Source organism: Columba livia, chromosome 7 (assembly GCF_036013475.1).
Source record: "Columba livia isolate bColLiv1 breed racing homer chromosome 7, bColLiv1.pat.W.v2, whole genome shotgun sequence".
Classification (NCBI taxonomy): domain Eukaryota; kingdom Metazoa; phylum Chordata; class Aves; order Columbiformes; family Columbidae; genus Columba; species Columba livia.
The window spans coordinates 17109567-17128323 of record NC_088608.1 but is presented as its reverse complement, the minus strand read 5'-3'; the positions used below and the strand labels follow the sequence as shown (position 1 = coordinate 17128323).

Sequence of the window (18757 nt, the reverse complement as noted above, 5' to 3'; positions counted from 1 at the left end):
CCCGCCGACGCGGCAGCCCGGAGCCCTCACCTGGAAACGCTTCTTCACCCAGATCTTCTTCATGCTTCTGCAGAGCCCCGCTGGCCCGGCCACACCGGCTCAGGCCCGGCAGGACGCCAGCCCGCTCCCGGCGGGGTCCCCGCTGTCAGCACGCCGCGGGGACAAGCGATGCTCCGAGCATCCTCCACCGCCGGCAGCCGGGGACGGCGGAGGGAGAGGAAGGGGCTCGCCAGGTTGGGCTCTCGGGAGGGCTGGAGCTGTGAGCATGAAGCATCACTGGAGTGCTCCTCCCTCCATCCTTCCCCCGCCTGCCTTCGCCTCCGCCTCTCCACCAGCCCTGGCACACAGTGACAGCGGCGGGGGACAGGCAGGGCACAGGTGGCGGGGGACGAGGACAGGCGCGGGGCGGGCACGGCTGGGGCGGGGACACAACCTGACCCCCGCTGGCTTTGGCTCCACGGCACCCAGGGGTCTGAGTCCCCTGCCCAGCGACGCGGCTGTACCACTGTCCCTTGCCATCGGTCCGTCCTGCCCCACCACCCAGGGCAGGAACTGCTTTTCTCTCCCGTGCTCAGCACCGGTGGCACAGCCCACCACCGCGCCTCACACACACACCCCAGCGAGGGTACAAGTATAGCAACACACCACACCAGCACTGCACACAACTGCCCTCCAAGTGCTGCCCCCAAAGTGCCCCCATATAGGGCAGCTCTGCTGTCACAGTGCAGCAGTGCAGCCACAGCATGCCACAGCACTGTCCCACCAAAATCCAAGCTCACCAGCACCCCTTCAGCCTTCACTCAGCCCACGTATCCTTTAGCCATCAGTGATGCACACAGACACCCCTCAACAAGACAAGGGTGGGGGTCCCAGCACTGCTGACCCACCTGCACATGGAGGAGAGCTCATATGGGCACAGTCCTTCACAGCAGCCTGCTGGCCTGGCACTGCCCATGCCACGGCATGAGCCACCCCTTCAAACTGCACAGCTTCCCCGTGTGAAACGCACAGCTCCCAGCCCCAATGCCTAAGGCAGAGCTTGCACCCTGCCCTTTGTGTGCCTCAGGACCCACAAGGGATAGCTGGACTGGCTTCCCTGCTCAGCCCTGGGCTAACACTGCTGCTTCATGGCTGTTGGGAACATAAGCTTGACCCAGTGAGGTGAGTCACTGTCCCTGTCCATGCTGTATGACACACACGAGACCTCCTCTCGTCCTGGGGTGAAGATGCATGACACAGCTCAGGGCAGAACTGTGTGCCCAGGAACTGAGCTGCAATGGGGCTCCTGGGCTGTGGGCAGAAGCTGTGGCTGCGGGTCCCTGGTAAGGCTGGTCAGGGCCATTAAGACCTCTTGGTGCTCCTGGGGTGCTAACAGAAGCTGTTGTATGTCTTCCCTGGCCGAGTGTCCCCAGCCCTGCCAGCCTCTCCCTGTTCCCTGGATCACACTGCAAATAAGCTGGAGGGGCAGTCTCAGCCCCACAAGTCCCCGCTCATCTAGCCATTGAGCCTCACAACACCCATCAGCCCCCTTTCCAGGCTCCTGGAGATACTGCCAAGGTACCAGCCCCACCACCTGCCTGCACTGCCCCTTCCCACTTCAGAACATCCATTGGGACACTGCTGGAGGCCTCCACACCCAGCGCTTGTCCCCATGGCACTCACCTGTCCCCTGGGGAGCTGGCTGCCCCATGTAGAGCTGCACACAGGCACCACGCTCCCCATGATGTCTGACGGCTCCAGCAGCTTTTCTCTGCTTCCCTTCCCAGCCCGTGACTCCCAACATGAGGCTTTTCATGGCTCCATAATAACTTGCAAATTATCCAGTACAAAAGGAGCTGTTTATAAAACATTTCTGACAGTCCTACAATTCAAATGATGCTGCGGAGTTTCCGTGGAGACCCTGCACGTCAAATCCCAGGAATGCTAGAGCTGGCACAGAGGGAATCTCCCCTGTCAGAGGCATTCAACCATCCCTCAGCAAAGGCGCCAGGAGTGGTCCAGAGATGCTACACCCCCGAGGGGCAGCTGGGGCACCTCCAAGGGGCTGCACCTGTGCGAGGCCTGAAAGTCTTTTCCAGAGGCAGCAGCACCCACAAATCCCCCTGCTGGAGCAGAGCTGGTGTCCCTGCAGAAGGTGTGGAGTAGGAGATGAAAACAGCCTGCACCCGGGGCAGTCCCTGTGCCCAGCCCCAGCTCTGGGGCAGCCCTGGCACAGCCCTGCTCCTCTGCAGGATAGGGACACAGGGCAGGGGACAGGGGCCAGCATGGCCATGGCATGGACAAGTGACAGAGCCAGAGCAGGTGGCCCCATCACCACCCAGGTCCAGCTTTTCCTGCCAAACACACGTCAGCCCCAAGGCAAGCAAACACGAAACACTTCCTCAACATGCAGCATTAATTACACTGTTGAGAGAACTGCAGCTCCCCACGCCCTGCTGGACCTTCCCAGCAGCTCTGCACGGATTCTGCCCCTGCAGCACAGCACCAACAGCTGCCCGGCCCCAGTCCACAGCTGTCTCCATGCTTCAATAACTGATGGTGGTGGGTGCATGCAGCCATTCCAGGTAGGGGGAGGGCTGGGCATGAATCTTTCTTGTTTTTGCACCTCCCAGAGCTGCTGGGGACAATCTGCGGGAGGTGGGGATGTGCTGTGAGCCTGGGGAGCTGAGGACCATCCCCAGGGGTAAATAAATGCTGTAGGGTGGTCCTCATCACAGGGAAGGGCAGCACAGCAGCAGATTTCTGGCCATGGAGAGGAGCGATGCTCTGCTGTGACCCCTCTCCTGAGAGCTAGAGACATCCCAGTTGCTGTCCACAGCATAGCCTCCCCTTGCCACCACTAGAAGGATGTCCAAGCACACAGTGTCTGCTTCAGGCAGAGGACACGGGGACACAAGACAGCAACATGACCTTGGCATGGAGTGGGACAGCAGGAAGCATTTTGTCCCTGTCCTGCCAGACCCGCTCCTGGCGTCCCCCCTGCCTGAGGCGCTGAGTGCAGAGAGCAGGGGGGAAGCGGCAGGAGTGCAGACAGCACTAGTCCCTTCCCAGGGCCACCATGCCAGGGCACAAGCCAGCAACCTGGCATCAGAGTCATGAGGGGAGCAGGGAGCACTGGGTAGCCCTGGGAGGAGGAAGAAGCTGTGGCCCCAACACACAGCCTTGAGCGGCGGTGCTATATTTACCCGCCCACGGGCCTGGGTCTCAGCCTCTCGCCTGTAACACAAGCCTTGCAGCCTGCCAGAATCTGAGGGGACGGCACATTCCTCAGCAAAAATAACCCCCCGGCAGCGGGCAAGAGGGCAGGGGTGGAGGTGACTGACTGGACAGCTGCACCCACTGCTCTGCTCGCCGGGGAGCAGCCCCTCCACTCCGCAGTGCCCCAGGCCAGGGACTTGGCACACATGGCTGCCATGCCAGCCCCCTGCCCAGGTGGCTGGGGGCAGAGCTGGGAGCCCAGGTCTTCAGCAGTTGTCCATGGGCTGTCCCCGGTGTCACCCACAGGGCCAAGGAGCAGGCACAGCCTCAGGCACGAGGCTGTGCCTGGGGACTGCACAGCCAGCCCACCCGTCAAGCCCTGCTAGGATCCTGAGAGCCAGGTCCAGCCTCGCCCCCCCTGCCCTGCGTAGATCCGGAGATCTGTCTCTGCATCGGCTGAGACCAGCACCACCTCTGCTCTGCACAGGTAGACCCTGCACTGGCGCAGCCGGGCGTGGTGCCTACTCCACAGTGGGGCACGGCAGCCTGCCCTGGAGCCTTGCTGCATCCTGGGCTCCTCCGAGATGCTGCTGTGGCCTGGAGCTGGGGGGACAATCAGAGGAAACTGAGACATCCCCAGAGAGTCCCATGGGAGGAAGGACATGGTAAAAGGAGGTTTTAGATCCCATTTGGACCCTGAGCATGGCTGGCAGGGGCTCTGGAGGGAAGGGGCAGTTTGCATTAAACATGGGCACAGCACTGCAAAGTAAGGGACTAAAATTAGGCACTGAGATAAATGGCCAGAGGTGCTGAGCCACCAGGGACACTGTCAGTGCAGACATCCCCACCAGTATGCCATTGTCACTGTTGTGCACCACCAGCCACAAAAGCATGCCCATGCTGCCCCTCTGTAACTCTGAGCTGGAAAGGGCCATGCAGGGCCACCATGCATAGGCAGCTCCTGCCCTGTTCCCTGCCCCCAAATCCAGGCTGGTGCAAGCTGTTCCCTGCATAGAGGAAAGGTTCCAAGGAGGTTTGATTGCTGAGTGCAGGTGGAGGCAAGAGGAGCAAGACCCTGTGCTTTGAGCCCAAGATGGACACATCCAACCTTGAAATAAGAGGCAGTGCAGGCGGGGAGAGTCAGGCAGCACTGGCACAACAAGGGAGGGCTGGGCAATATGAGGAGATTAGCTTGGCTTCTTAAGAGGTGATTTAATCCAATTTACAAGAAAAAATTTCAGGAGGTGCAGCTGAGAGGTGATACAGGCTTTAGTGCACCTGGGGGTGATGGAACCATGGTGGGGACCAGGGCTGGCTGGAAGGGTCTGCAGGGTCCCTGGGTGGACCTGGGAAGCGCCTGGGCCAGCCTGGTGCTGGTGTGAGAATGGACAATGCACCCCATCTTCACCTATGGAGCTGGGGCACAAGGGAGAACCTGCAGCAGCAGAAGGCCAGAGCAGTGGGACATGGCAGGGAAGATGTGACACGGTGGAGGTGGAGCACCCCAGGACGCCCATGCCCAGCTGCCCAGCCAGCCCCACACATGCTCTCCCCACACTGGGCACTGACGCACTCGAGGGACCTGAGAGAAGAGCAGGAGAAAATCATTAGTGGGGTGGAGCGACAGATTCAGGGCAAGGGATTAGAAGAGCTAAATCAAGCTTGTGCGAGCAAGGGGGAATGCTGAGCTGGTGCGGGAGGAGCTGCTGGGGCTGAATGTAGAGCTAGGCAGCACAGAGCCCCTCCACCCCACCAGCACTGACCGGGAGCCACCTTAGAGAGAGACAATGCTGGCCCCACGGAGAGGTGCAGCCTGGCCCATGTGCTGAGAAGATAGAGGACCAGGCTCTGCGACCACCAGAGACCACAACCCAGCAGAGATGAACAGAGCAAGGACACCCCAATACCTTCCAAACACAGAGGACTGGGGCCTCAAGGACAGAGAAAGATCTCATCCTGCCTGGACACCTTACACACATCCCCTTGCCCCATAACTGGCCGATGACCCAGCTCACAGGACTCCCAGGGAACAAGGACAGGATGTCCCTGCCCAGAACAGGGACAGCACAGCCACCAGTGGAACTTCCACCATCCTTACAGAGCTGGGTCTCGGTGGGGAGTGTGAGGAGTCCCTGAGCAGCCAGGACCCCCATGCCAGAGGTCAGTGAGCCACAGCACACATCCTGGCAGGGTGTCAGGGCAGGCGGGTGCAGAGTGGTGGCACAGCTCCTCCATTTCACACCATGACCTGTTTCATCGCGCAGCTGCCAGCAAGGAGAAAATGGCCTCAGGGAAACAACATGCCGAGTGCCAGCACCCTGCAATGGGGCCAGGTGATAGGGCTGGACTCTCCACCAAATCCCACCACATCCACACCAGCACCCCTTTACAGCACCCAGCAGGACACAGTGCTCCCTTGTCACTGTCAGAGCACACAGTGGAGACCGTTCTGCCCTGGGACAGGGGCAAAGTCACACCAGGGGCTGTCACACTCCTCACCCAGCCCGGTGCCCAGGAGCCTGCATGGCTCCAGAGGCACTCTGCCCTAGGGCTGGCATTTTAGGCAACTGTTCGCTTCATGGCAGTGCCACAGCCAAGCGCCCCGGGCAGGGTGACATTGATCCATCACATTAGGCAATCCTGGCTGCTCCGGCCCCTCCTCCGCTGCTCCAGAAAGGTAGCAGTGAGGGCCAGCAGCTGGGAATTGGAAGCAGGGACAAGTGCGTCAGCACAACGGGAACGGGCACCTGGGGAAATCAGGCGGTGCCGCACCGCTGGGCAGAGGCGGGGGGGCCTGGGCCGGCAGTGTCGTGGAGAGGTGTAGCTGCACACAAAGTGTGAGAACAGGGTGATCCTCCCCACCTTGCCCCCCGCCCAGGACAGGCTGCTCCCGCCCTGTGGGACAGTGCACGTCTCACTCTACATGCACAGCACCGCACGTCCGACCCCACTGTGCCACAGGCCCCAAAGGTGCAACACACAGTAAACCCACACAGACCCACTGCAGGGCATGACCCCTCCTGCACGCTTCTTTGCTCCCTCATCCCCTCACCAGGCACATACACCTTCCTCCATCCTACAAATGCCACTCCTCCGGAAAGCAGCTCCTCCTCTTCCTCCATTGCTCCCCTTCAGCACTGCAAAGGCTTCTTCTGCCACCCCACTGCCACCCAATCGCCTCCTCAAGGTGCAGCATCTCCAGTATGCCACAAAGCCCCAGGTCTGGCTCCTTACTCAGAGCCTCAGGGCTCAGCACCACTCCCCTCACTCCCTGCCCCCACTGTCCCAACACAGCACAGTTTGCATCTTAGAGCAGTGCCACCAGCCAGCACCACACAGTCTCCGACCCCTAGGTCTGCAACGCCCCAGGGAAGTGGGCAGAGGAGGCAATGCCCCAAACCTGCCTGGCCCCTGTGCAGGATGAGGCCCACCTGTGCAATAGCTCACAGCAGCCCTGCACACCAGAGGAGCACATTGTAGGGCTCTATGGGGCCACCAAAAGCTGCCTCGAGCTCTGCCAATTGACCATCAGACCGTGCCCGCGGCAGGGCATAGGCTCCACCCACTTGACAGCTCTGCCTCCTGCAGCGTTAGGCTCCTCCCCCCAGCCCCACGGCTGGAGTGTTCCAGCTCTCCCAGTGCAGCCCCAGTGCCTGGTACAGCTGTGATGGTGATGCCAAAGGCAACTCTGCCCGTGGGCAGCAGGTGCACGGGGGTGGCTTTTGCAGTGGCACCAATTGGTAGGGGGGACCATGTCGGTGGCTGCAGAGGGTGGCACCACTGGTGCCCTGCACCTGAGCTGCATCTCTCTCTCTCTCTCTCCTCCTGCCCCAAGCAGGCTTGGCATCACATGCTCGCGACACCTCCGTGCCCAGCCCTGGCACCCTGCCTGTCCTGGCAGCGGATGCTGAAGCCACATGCTCACTCCAAGCCAGAGAGCTGCCCCAGTGCTGCCAGCACCGGGCACCCCAGCCTGCAGCAGGGTGGACACAGCAAAGCCAGCCCTGGCTGGCCCCATGCATGCACTGCGGCAGGAGCCTGTAAAGCTCCACTGCCACCCTTGGCAAACCCGTGCCCATGGCTGTGCCAGCACAGCCACACCAGCAGCCACACTGCCCTTACCTTCCATGTCAATGATTGCCAGCACGGCGCTGGTCATGGCCTCTCCCCGCTCATTCTCGGCAATGCAGGTGTACACACCAGCATCCTCCTTCTTGCTGTCCCGGATCCAGAGGGTGCCGTACTCTTCCTCATGTGGGGTCAGCAGCTCCTCATTTCGGTACCAGCGGAGGCTGGGCCGAGGGTTGCCCACCGCCACCACCCGCAGCCGTATGTCGCAGCCAGTGCCGATTGCTGCGTTCTTCAGCTTCCGTGCAAAAAATGGTGCCGCAGGGCGAGCTGGGCCCTCCTCGGGTGCCACCGGCTCTGCTGTGACCTTGGCGCGCTTTGGAGGGATGCCGGGGCTCGGCGGGGCTGCCCGGGGCTCCCCACCAGCCCTACTCGTGCCGTCACGTCCCTGTGCTCGGTGCATGGTCTGCAGCTCCCCTGCCCACACTTGTGACCCCCACCACCCCAAGCCAGCAGTACCGTGCCCCTCTTCTCCCCCTGCCTGCAGCCCCGGGGTGCTGGGTGCCTGCAAGGGGTGCCAGGGCAGCGGTGGCCCCCCAGTCCAGGTGCCGTCCGGTTTGGTGCCTCTCCCCAACCAGATGCAGCTCCGAAGGTCGCAGGACTGTGGGCAAGCGAGGGGTTATTTTTAGGCGGGGGCTCGGGTTGCTGCTTGCCGAGCACCACTCACCACGCGTCTGGTGTGGTGCAGCACCCACACCCCATGTACCGCTGCGACCCCAAGCCCGCCCAGCACCTCGGCACCTGCTGCTCCACCAGCCTGGGTGTGAGTCCCGGGAGTGATGACTGTCTGCAGAGCCGTCCCAGTGTTGGGGCCGTGGTGTCCCCCCCTTGCCTGTCCCGTCCCGCGCGCGGCCCTCAGTGAGCTGCGCTCCCTCTGCCCCCTCTCCCGAAGTGGCAGCTGCCTCTGATATGTCACATTCCTTGGCCAGGCTCCCCCTCTTCGCGCCTGCCGCCCTGGCCCTGCAGCCCAGCTCCACTTGCAAAGATAGAAAGGGGCCAGCACCTTTCCATATTAGCAGTGAGCCTCAGGGGGGGGACCCAGCTTTCCTCCCCGCCTTCCCCTTCTCCAGCGGTGTCACCGGATCGGGACATAGAGACCCTGGTGGCATGTGGAGGGAAAGGACACCGTCATGCTTCCTGCAACGCGAGACCCCAGGCAGACGCCAGCCCTGCAAAGGCCCCTTTGCCCCACCCCGAGTAGGCAGCAAAGAGGGGGACCCCTGCAACCCTGTTCACCCCAAATCCACCCTGCTGGGAGACAGCAAAATCTCATTTCTCTCACCGAGTCCCTGCCTCACTGCTCTGGGCAGTATAGTTCCTAGCCATCCCCCCATTGAAGCTATGCTTGGAGCAGGAGCACCCTGCTGCTGGGGTTTGGGGTACCCCATGAGAGCTCCCACATGCTGTGCTCCAGGTGGTGACTGACCAGGGACTGCCTGTGCCTTGTGCCGCCTCACCACCCCCGGGCAAGGCAGGGCTTCCCCAGCTCCTGGCGCGACAGCACACGTCTCGGCACCTGGCCCTGGCCGCCCTCGCTGGGGGCTGTAAATCTGGGTGAGCAGGAGGCAAGCGACACGGCACGCTGCTTCCCGGCTGCAAACCAGCCCAGCTGGCTTTGGCACAGCCCATCACCACCAGCCCAAGAGTGCCAGCATCAGTGGAGCATCACCGCCAAGAAGATCTCGGGATCCCCCCGGCTTGGGTGGCTGGGGTGCGCTGAAGCAGGATGGCTTGCTAGACCTCCAGCCTGGCTGCAGAGAAGCTGAGCAAACCCTAGGGTCTCAGGAGGCTGGAGGAGAAGCTTCCCAAGCCCTGGGGGGGGGTCTCTTTCCTGCCTGCACTGCCCTGCGGGCAAAGGGTTGCTCTGTCCCCTGCCTGTCACTCCCAGACCCAGGGGCAGAGTCTGAGCAGGGCAGGGAGGGAAGTGTTGTCCCTCACCAGGGCAGCCCTGCGGACCATCCTCGATGTCACAGGGCCACCTGCTGGATACAGAGCTTGAGGTCCTACACACCCCCATCCCCAGCTGGCCCCACAGCCAAAACTGGGGTTCACCACACTTAGATTCTCAGTCCAGGATCTCCCAGCCCCGTCATCACTGCTGCCTTGTCCCTAAAACATCACCCCCTGTCAAGCCCTCTGCCCTCCCAGGCCTCTGCTCAGTGGCTGGGGGGTGTGGATCCCCTAACATCTATCAGACCAGAGAAACCCTAGATCCCTCTCTCCCTGTGCGACGCTCAGACCCAGGTTCCCCAGCTGCATCTCCCATCACTGCGGCAAAGGAGTCAAAGCCAAGAGCCCCACACCCCAACCACGGGGAAAGGGATATGTGTGTTGGGGGGGAGAGGGTGTAGGGGGCAGTTTGAGGCTGGAGGTTGAGACTGGGGTGGGAGCGGGCATGGGGTGGTAGGTTTGATGCTTGCTTGGTGCCGGGGCAGAGGTGGATTTGGGATGAAGATGGCTGTACTTGCAGGTCAGTGGCAATGGCGGGGGCGGCTTGGAGAGGTCCTGGACAGGTGTGGTTCTGGGGCACAGCTGGCCTGGGTTAGGGCAGAAAGGGGCAGCTGTGGGGCTGAGAGCCACCAGGCCATGGTGTGAGGACCTGGGTGTATGGGGGGGCGGCGGGGCAGGGGACAGCCAACCCAGAGCCCCTGCAAACCTGCTCAGGGCTCAACTGCTGCAGCCACTGACGTCAGCAGGGCTTGCCCACCCAGTGCAACTGGGAAACCTGCCACTAGGGGCAGCGAGACACGCTGAGGCATCTTCAGCCTGAGTCACCTCTGTGTTCTGGGGGACCAGCAGCCTCAGGCACTGGGAGGAGTGGCTGACACGCCAGAAGGCTGTGCTGCCATCCAGCGAGACCTGGGCAGGCTGGAGAGTTGGGCAGGGAAAAAGCTAATGAAATACAACATGTGCAAGTGTAGAGTCTTACATCTGGGCAGGAACAACCCCAGGTACCAGTATAAGATGAGGAATGACCTATTAGAGAGTAGTGTAGGGGAAAGGGACCTGGCGGTCCTGGTGGACAGCAGGATGACCATGAGCCAGCACTGTGCCCTTGTGGCCAAGAAGGCCAATGGCATCCTGGGGTGTATTAGAAGGGGGGTGGTTAGTAGATCGAGAGAGGTTCTCCTGCCCCTCTACTCTGCCCTGGTGAGACCACACCTGGAATATTGTGTCCAGTTCTGGGCCCCTCAGTTCAAGAAGGACAGGGAACTGCTGGAGAGAGTCCAGTGCAGGGCAATGAAGATGATTAAGGGAGTGGAGCATCTCGCTTATGAGGAAAGGCTGAGGGAGCTGGGTCTCTTTAGCTTGGAGGAGACTGAGGGGTGACCTCATTAATGTTTACAAATTTATAAAGGGTGAGTGTCACGAGGATGGAGCCAGGCTCTTCTCGGTGACAATCAATGATAAGACAAGGGGCAATGGGTGCAAGCTGGAACATATGAGGTTCCACTTGAATATGAGAGGAAACTTCTTCTCAGTGAGGGTAACAGAACACTGGAACAGGTTGCCCAGGGAGGTTGTGGAGTCTCCTTCTCCGGAGACATTCAAAACACACCTGGACACCTTCCTGTGTAACCTCATCTTGGTGTTTCTTCTCCAGCAGGGGGACTGAACTAGATGATCTTTCAAGGCCCCATCCGATCCAGTCCCATCCCATCCCAGTCCACTCTAGGCCAGCCCTGGGGGTCCATGCATTGCCCTTCCCGGATGCCACCTCTCCACCACCCCATCCCATCCCTGCCACAGAGATACACCAGGAGGAAGGGGTGATGCTCCGCTGTTTATTTCAGCCGCCTGAAGAGTCACGTAGATGCAGTGGGGTGGAGGTGCAGTGGGGTGAGGGGTGGGGGCACCTGCCCTGGCCCCCGGGCCTCTCTCCGGCTCCTGTCCTTCTCTCCCCCCTCTCTCCCACTCACTCACTCCTCCTCTCTCCTGTGTCCACCTACAGGTACCCTCTCAGCTCACCGAGCCTGGCCCCACACAGCCTTCTGCTGCTGGGGGTCCCCACCATGGGGGGGCGGGCGCTGCCCTTCGTTGCCACGTGGGGCATCCTCTGGGGCCAGGGGGAGCACAAAACCCCAGCCCCTCTGGACTGGGAGGGGACGCAGGCTGGGAGCACCCTGGCTCCGAGCAGGGTAGAGAATGGGGACTTGACCCGGACCCCATTTCTCCCCACCCCTGGCACCGCTGCCATCCACCTGGAGAAGTGCCAGCTCCAGGGAGGCCAGTGGTGCCGGTGCGGGGGGATGGATCCCCTCTCCCACAGGACAAACCCTGAGCCCGTGCCCAGCGCGGGAAGGGGCTGCCGGGGATCCAGAACCTGCTGCTGGGACCATCCGGTTCTCCAGGCAGCTGGCCCAGGCCACCACCTGCTCCCCCCAGCCCCTTCTGCTCGTCCCCTCCCTCCCTCCTGTTGTCCCCCCCGGCCCGGGCCTGATCCTGACGCTGGCATTGCTGCTGCAAAGCTGCGAAAGCAGAGCGAGCCTTTCAAAGCTGAAGGAGGGAGCCCGGGAGGCGCGGGGTTCTGGAGGCAGCTGCGCAGGGGGACCCCTCGGGCAGTGCTGGGGGAGCGCCAGGGGCGAGGTGGGGGGCAGGAGGGGGGCTTGGCGGCGGTACGGAGGCAGGGACAGAAGGTGCCGGTGGGCTGCTGGGGCAGCCTCCTCTACAGCACTTCGTGCTGCTGCTGGGTCGCCTCACTCACCACCTGCCGGGAGAGAAGCATGGTGACATGCTATGCCATGACCGCACCAGAGCCCCAGGCATGGGGACAGGTACCATACTCTGTCCCCTGTGCCTCCCTGTCACCCCCCGGTGCTGCCCTGCACGCACCTCTCCGTCACGGGTTTCAATGGTTTTGATCATCACGGTCTTTTTGGTGTGCACCTCGGAGCCGCGCTGGTCTGGGCTGGTCTCTGCAGGCAGGACGACACAGGGAATGGGATCATGGGAACGTGTGACATGGGGTCAGAGCAGTGGGGCTGAGGTCACTGGAGAGCTTTATGAGCCCTGTCTTAGCCCATCCTGCCCCAGCTTGTGGCAGCACCCATCTCAGTGCGCCCACCCTAGGGGTTCAGTGTGACACCTGTGGGTCCCTGACCTGCCAGCCTGGCTGCAGCCAACCAGTAGGGAGATTTAGCCCCACACCGAGGACTCCTAAGGACATGTCTCAGGCACCCCTCCTCGTAGAGCGATACTCACCTCGGAAATTGAGTGCGGAGGCAAAGGTCTGGTGCATGGGGATGCTGATCCTGCGGGGACACAGAGGGGAAAGCTCAGCATCCAATGCCCCAAGCCCTTGAGAAGCTGCTCACGGGGTGGGAGTCCCAAAAAAAAAAAGGTTGACCCTGCTGGTCCCCCTGACTTGTCCTGCCCCCTCACTGCTCACCGGTTCTCCTCGCCCTCCAGCAGCTTGCGGTATGTGGCAATCTCCACGTCCAGAGCCATCTTGACATTGAGCAGGTCCTGGTACTCACGCAGGTGACGGGCCATTTCATCCTTCAGGTGCCTAATCTCCTCCTCCAGCCGGGCAATGGTGTCCTGGTACCCACCGGCCTCCCCTGCGAAGCGCTCCTCCATCTCCCGCATCTGGCGCATCAGCGAGTCGTTCTGGGAGCACAGGGGGCTCAGTAAGGGGGTGACCCAGGGTGGCCAGGGGACACCTTGGGTGAGAGCTGAGGGTGTCCTAGGGGAGAGCCACAGACCTGGGGAGAGCTGTGGTCAGCCTTGGGCTGGATCCAGCTAATGTGGGACCATGATGGGTGGCCGTCACCCTCTGTCTGCCCAGTGCTGGCAGTAGGGTCTGGCATAAGCAAGCTGGGCAGGTTGTAGGCAAACTCAAAACCCTCTGCTCAGGTGCCCAGGCCCCCCAGCAAAACCAACCTACCCCAGTGGGAGGGCACAGAGAGGTACAGGAGCACCAGACAGCTGTTCAGGGTGGGGCACTGCTATTCTGGTGACTGCTGCCTGGCTCCTGTGACTGTGACTCTGCTGGAGCAGAACTGTTGTGCCTTGTTTGTTTGCAACCACCTTCTCAGCCTGCAACCAGACACCCCGAGCCCTGCGCCCGCCCGCCTGGAGCCTCCCAGTCTGGGGCACCTTTTGCAATCTGTGCCTTGGCTCCTGGCCTCTGCCAAAACACCTCGCAGAGGCCCAGATTGTCACTGAGCGAGGCGCAGCCCAAATATACGGGACAAGTGCCCCAATGGCAGCAACTCAGAGACCTGGAAAGAGTATGTTTCAGAGGTCCCTGAGCAGCCCAGAGCAGCAGGTCCTTGCAGAGAGGCTGGGGGTCTCCCCAACGCTGCCCATGGCTCACCGTGCCCTTGAGGGCATCAATCTCGCAGGTGTAGGACTGGATCTGGTGCCGGTACTCCAGCATCTCCTGTTTCGCCTGCCGCAGCGCGTCATTGTTCTTGTTGGCCGCCTGTGTCAGGTCAGACACCTGGGGAGAGGCAAGGGTCAGCTGGCACAGCCACTGAGACACCCGGGACCCACTGCACCGGGGCCAGCCCAGAGTCTGCTGCCTACTGCACCTTGGACTTGTACCACTCCTCAGCCTCAGCAATGTTCTTGGCAGCGATGCTCTCATACTGGGCTCGGATGTCCCGCAGTGCAGCCGTCAGGTCGGGCTTGGAGATGTCCATCTCCACCTGGATGTGCTGCTCCTGCAGCTGAGCCTGCAGCTCTCGGATTTCCTGAAGGGACAAGGTGATGCTTCAGGGCACCTGCTCCCTTCCCCAGCCTCAAAGGTACCCATGGGAAACAGGGCCACCTCCGACCTACCTCTTCGTGCACCTTCTTGAGGAAGGCGATCTCCTCCTGCAGGGACTCGATGCGTCTTTCCAGGTCAATGCGTGCCAGCGTGGCTGCATCCACATCCTGAGGGGATGCAGAGTGAGGGGTAGCAGAGGGGTCAACACTCCTGGGTGCGTGGGGGGAGCACAGGGACCATGCATTGGGGCTTGAGGGTGCAAAGCTGTGCCCAGGGCCATGCCCTGGTGCTGACACCAGTCTGCGGGGGGGGATGGGGGTGGGAGGGGAGGTAGGGGTCCCATGCCACATGGTGGATACAGGTACTCACGGCTCTGAAAGCAGCCAGGTTGTTCTCAGCCTCCTCCTTTAGCTGGATCTCCTCTTGCAGCCTGGGGGCAGAGAGAGGAGGTCAGGGGCACCCAGAGTGAGCCCTGTCCCCTGCAGCGATGTCACCCCTTGCCGCCCCCCAGACCAGTGTGTCCCGGTGGAAAGACGACAGATTGTCCTGCATTCCCGGCAGGCCGCGGGAAGGCTGGCGGGGGGCCAGGGGCTCTTCCTCACATTCCCTATTATAGTCAACGCCAGAGAGAGCACAAAGGCATGAGGTCAGCTCGGTGCCACACGCGCTGCTCCGGCCCTTGTAGGGGAGAGTGGCCGGTAGCCGGCAGGATGAGGTGCAGGATCCGGCACGGGGGACCCAAGAGGTGGCCACGAACTTGAGCTGTCCTGGGGACAGCAGGAGGACAGGCGGGTTTGAGTGATGCTATGGGATGGGGGTATGGAGCGGAGACTGCTGGGGAGTGAGCCCAAGGTCAGGGCTGGGGAGCCGGGCTGGGCCAGGGGAGGGACAGTGCCACAGGCTGCTGGTCAGGGGGAAGGCAGCAGGGAGGAGAAGGAGGTGCCTAGGCGATGCTGGCACATGGGGTGACAGGAACCTGACACCTGTTCGTTCTGTGCCCTGCTCCTCCTCTGACATTCAGGGGTCCTCCATACGGCCATCCCAGCCTCCCAGCATCAGGGGCTCTGCCCCAGGGGCACCCCAGTGCTAGCCATCTGAGGCAGAGGCTGAGGCTGCAAGGGGCAGGCAGCTGGCAGTGTCACCCTCAGGAGACAGGGACTCAGGGTCCCCAGGGCACAGACGTCAGGAGGGAAGGCACGGACCAGCATCAGAACAAGCAGCTCTCACCAAACACCTACTGCCAGATGCCCCCACACAGGTCGGTCCCTGGGGGTCACTCAGCCTGGTCATCTCTGTGGCTATTCCCCCTGGCCTCAGCCCCCTCCCTGCCACCAACAAGGCCCACAGCATCCTTGGGGTCCCCACTGCTCCTGGGGTACTTTATACACCCAGGCCTGGAGCATCCCTGGTCTGCGGAAGTGAGTCTGCTTCCTCCCCTCCCGCCTTCTCCTCTGCAGTTGGTGGAGCACCCCCCCAGTTCATCTTCTTTCCCGCCTCCGCCTGCCTGGCTGCTTCTGCCCATGTGTCCATCCCACAGCACTCAGTGCACCCACAGGTTGGCCAGCCCTCACAAGCATGAGTGAGGATGGGGGGCCCCAGCGGCGGCACGCCAATCCCCCAGCTCTGGGGGTCCCATTGCATCATAGCCTGGCCTCAGCAGCCTGAAGGGGAGGGTGCAGAGGACACCCCTGCTGCCAGAGCCATCCTGCCTGCTGGGTGCTGCCTGGGTGCCTGGCGAGGGCTGGAAGCATTTGGGGTGCTCTGCTGAGATGCCCAGGCTTTTGGCACCTCCCTTGCCCTGCCCCATACAGCTGGGACAGTTCCCCCCACCCCACATTATGGGCTGGGGAGCACCCAGCACTGATGCAGCAGGTCACAGGTGCCCTTCTCCCTCCCAAAACACGCTGCCAGGACCTGGAACCCTGCGAAGTACCCTGCAGGTGGGTACAGCCAGCAAGAGACACAGCAAGGTTTCTCCCCCACCCTGGAGATGCAGTGAGTGGGACAGAGGAGCAGGGCCATGATGGGCTCTGAGCATGGGGCGCAAGGATGGCAGTGGGCACCTGAGGGGCTGCCAGGTCGAGCTCTGCCACTGCCCATCCCTAGGGATGGAAATGCAGGGATGGATGCCCACAGGGACACACCAGGGCCCCTCCTCACCTCTGCTTGAGCTTCTGCAGGTCATCAAGCAGGTTGTCGCGCTCAACTTCAACACGAGCCCGCTGGCCAGTGAGCGCATCCACCTGGCGCCGGAGCTCCCGCAGCTCCTCCTCGTACATCTCGGCCACACGGGTGGGCTCCTTGCCCCGCAGGCGGTTCACCTCGGCTACCATGAGGGCATTCTGCTGCTCCAAGAAGCGCACCTTCTCAATGTAGTTGGCAAAACGGTCATTGAGTTCCTGCAGCTCCACCTTCTCATTGGTGCGAGTCTGGAGGAACTCCTGGTTCATGGCATCGGCCAGGCTGAAGTCCAGCAGCTCGCCGGCACCTTGGTAGGCACTTTGGTAGGAGCGCAGGGGCGTCACACGAGTGGTGCGGAAGCTGGACAGGCTGGGGACAGCCGAGGTGCGGGACACCTGGTAGACACGGGAGGTGACAGAGCTTCCACTGCTGCCCTTGGTCCCGAAGGAGGCGCGGGGGAAGACCGGGGAGCCACCAAAGACCGGGGAGCCACCGAAGGTGCGGCGGTAGGAAGAAACCCGCTGGCTGGAGGAGTAGGACTGGCTCATGGTGGCGGCGGCGGGGCGGCGAGGCCGGAGCAGGGAGCAGGCAGCGGGGCTGGCGAGCGGCCGGCAACTCGGCGAGGCGTCGGGAAGGGACCCGCGCGGCCGCTATTTGTATCCTGCTGACATCACCCGCCCCTCCTGCTGCCGGGCAGCAGAGGGACGCTGCTGCTGGGGGGGCACAGCAGCCAGCCCCCGCCCACCACCCCTCATTTGCTCATGTAGCTGGGCTGCGGACCCTCGGGTGGACAATAACAATGCCCACAGAACCGTGGGCACCCCCAGACCCCAACGGTGTATCAGCCTCCCCACTATATCCCACCACACTTCCCTGTCTCTGGGGTTGAGAGGCTCCTCAGAATCCCATAGGGGTACAGTGCCACCCACGGGGGGCCACACAGACAGAGAGACAGCCTGGGCTGATGCTGGGAGGGAAAGCAGGGGACTCAGCCCTTCACACCCTGACTTGACCTTCCTTGAGCCAGACCCCCTGCCTGGTAGCTGTGGTCCCCAAATTGGCTTTGAGCACCACAAAATGCCCCGAATGGTGCCTTGACACACCCCATAGCAAGAGCACAAGGCTCAGCTTTCCATGCGGGGCCAAACTCCAACCCCACTACCCAGAGAGGGGGCAAGAGAGAGCCCTGGGGAGGAGATGTTGTGTGGGGACACTGCTCTGAGTGAGCTTGTGCTGACCCACCACCCAAAGCCCCTTTTCTGATACAGGGGGCTGAGCACCAGCTTGGGGCTGGGCATTTTTGGGGTGCTGCTGAGTGACCCCAAGCAGGTGCTGGGTCCAGAGTGGTCACGGTGACGTCACCCCCCTGGTCCTTGCTCCAGCACATTCCTGAAGCAGCAGGCACCCAACCAAAATAGCCTTCCGAGCTCATACGCGTGGGACATACGTTTTATTTATAGCCGGGGGAGGCACCCTGTTAACCCTTCTTGCACTAGGCCTGTGGAGAGTGTGGCTGGACAGGGAACCTGCCCAGAACAGCCCCAGCCCCTCCTTGGTCCTTGTCATCCAAGAGTGGGACAAGGTCCCCAGGCCATCCTGGGGTGCTGCAGGCTCTGATTGTCTCCTCAGCCTCCACTTTGTCCTAACAGTACTTTGAGGACCACAAAGCCCAGCCCGGCTCCCCAAACAAGGAATACCACAGTCCACTCCAGGACCCCCAGAACAGCTTCCCACCTCCTGGACAGGTGTTTGGGCAGGGCAGGGACCCCTGGGGCCACACGCAAACCTATGCAAGCTAAAGGGGACATTCTGATGAAGGGGGGGCTGTGCTGGGGGACCCTCTCAAGGGTCCTTGCCTGGGCAGCACCCCCTCCTCCCAGGCCCCCCTGGCACACCTGGTGGCCCCAGCCCTGCCCAAGCCAAGCTGTTTTGGCTGGCATCAGCTGGCAGAGCCCCAGCGCCTCTGTCCCTAGAGGACCTGACAGAGGGGACCACAGTACCACCGGGTGACTCAGCAGCAGCTCAGGCCTGCCTGAACCCAAGCCTTCCGACCCCCATCCCAGCTGTAATGCAGATGCTGAGCGGTGCTAGGGCTCTCCCATGCCAGCACTGGCATGGCAAAGCCTTGGGCTTGGTCACAGCAGCATCCTCAACTGCCCTGGCTCTGGGAGGCACTCCTGCCTGCCCCCTGCCACCCCCTGCCACCTGGAGGACTGGCAAAGATCTGAGCCCCATGGCCATGCAAGTGGGCAGAGGCTCGATGTCACACATCCAGGCTGCCCTCCCCAAGCTCCCCATCCCTGGAGCCCTCCTGGCCACCTAGTCACAGCATAATTCAGCAGCTTCCCGGAGGGTGCGCACTGCCTGGCGGAGCCTGCCTTTAAAAGGGAAGGTATTTTCAGATGGGGTTGTTTCATCCCAGCGCAGGGGGGAGGATGGATGGAAGGAAGGGAGGGCTTGTGGGGGGTGGGGGGGAGAAGATGGAAAAACAGACAGCATCCTTTCTCCTCCTGGCCCTGCTCCAAGCACACCCTG

The 18757-nt window shown here is 62.1% G+C and overlaps 2 protein-coding genes across 6 annotated transcripts in view; both read right to left on the bottom strand.

Moving 5' to 3' along the window:
* Positions 1-8188, bottom strand: part of SPEG (striated muscle enriched protein kinase) — a 38735-nt gene extending 30547 nt beyond the window's left edge. For 2 of the 5 annotated variants that reach the window (XM_065070788.1, XM_065070789.1), the window contains exon 1: positions 31-1032. In XM_065070788.1, the coding sequence (XP_064926860.1) occupies positions 31-63 (33 nt within the window). In that variant the 5' untranslated portion in view covers positions 64-1032. Of the gene's footprint in view, positions 1-30; positions 1033-7320 lie in introns of those variants that run through there. The other 3 variants (XM_065070786.1, XM_065070787.1, XM_065070792.1) reach the window with 3 other exon arrangements.
* A 2909-nt stretch (positions 8189-11097) lies between these two features.
* On the bottom strand, positions 11098-16864 carry DES (desmin). Its single transcript, XM_005498606.2, has 9 exons — positions 16202-16864; positions 14411-14471; positions 14113-14208; positions 13863-14024; positions 13646-13771; positions 12716-12936; positions 12529-12578; positions 12160-12242; positions 11098-12034 (listed from the first exon to the last, which is right to left on the bottom strand). Exons 1-9 carry the CDS (start codon positions 16768-16770, stop codon positions 11993-11995), a joined length of 1410 nt encoding a protein of 469 aa, XP_005498663.2. The 5' UTR covers positions 16771-16864; the 3' UTR covers positions 11098-11992.
* Positions 16865-18757: the final 1893 nt, after the last annotated feature.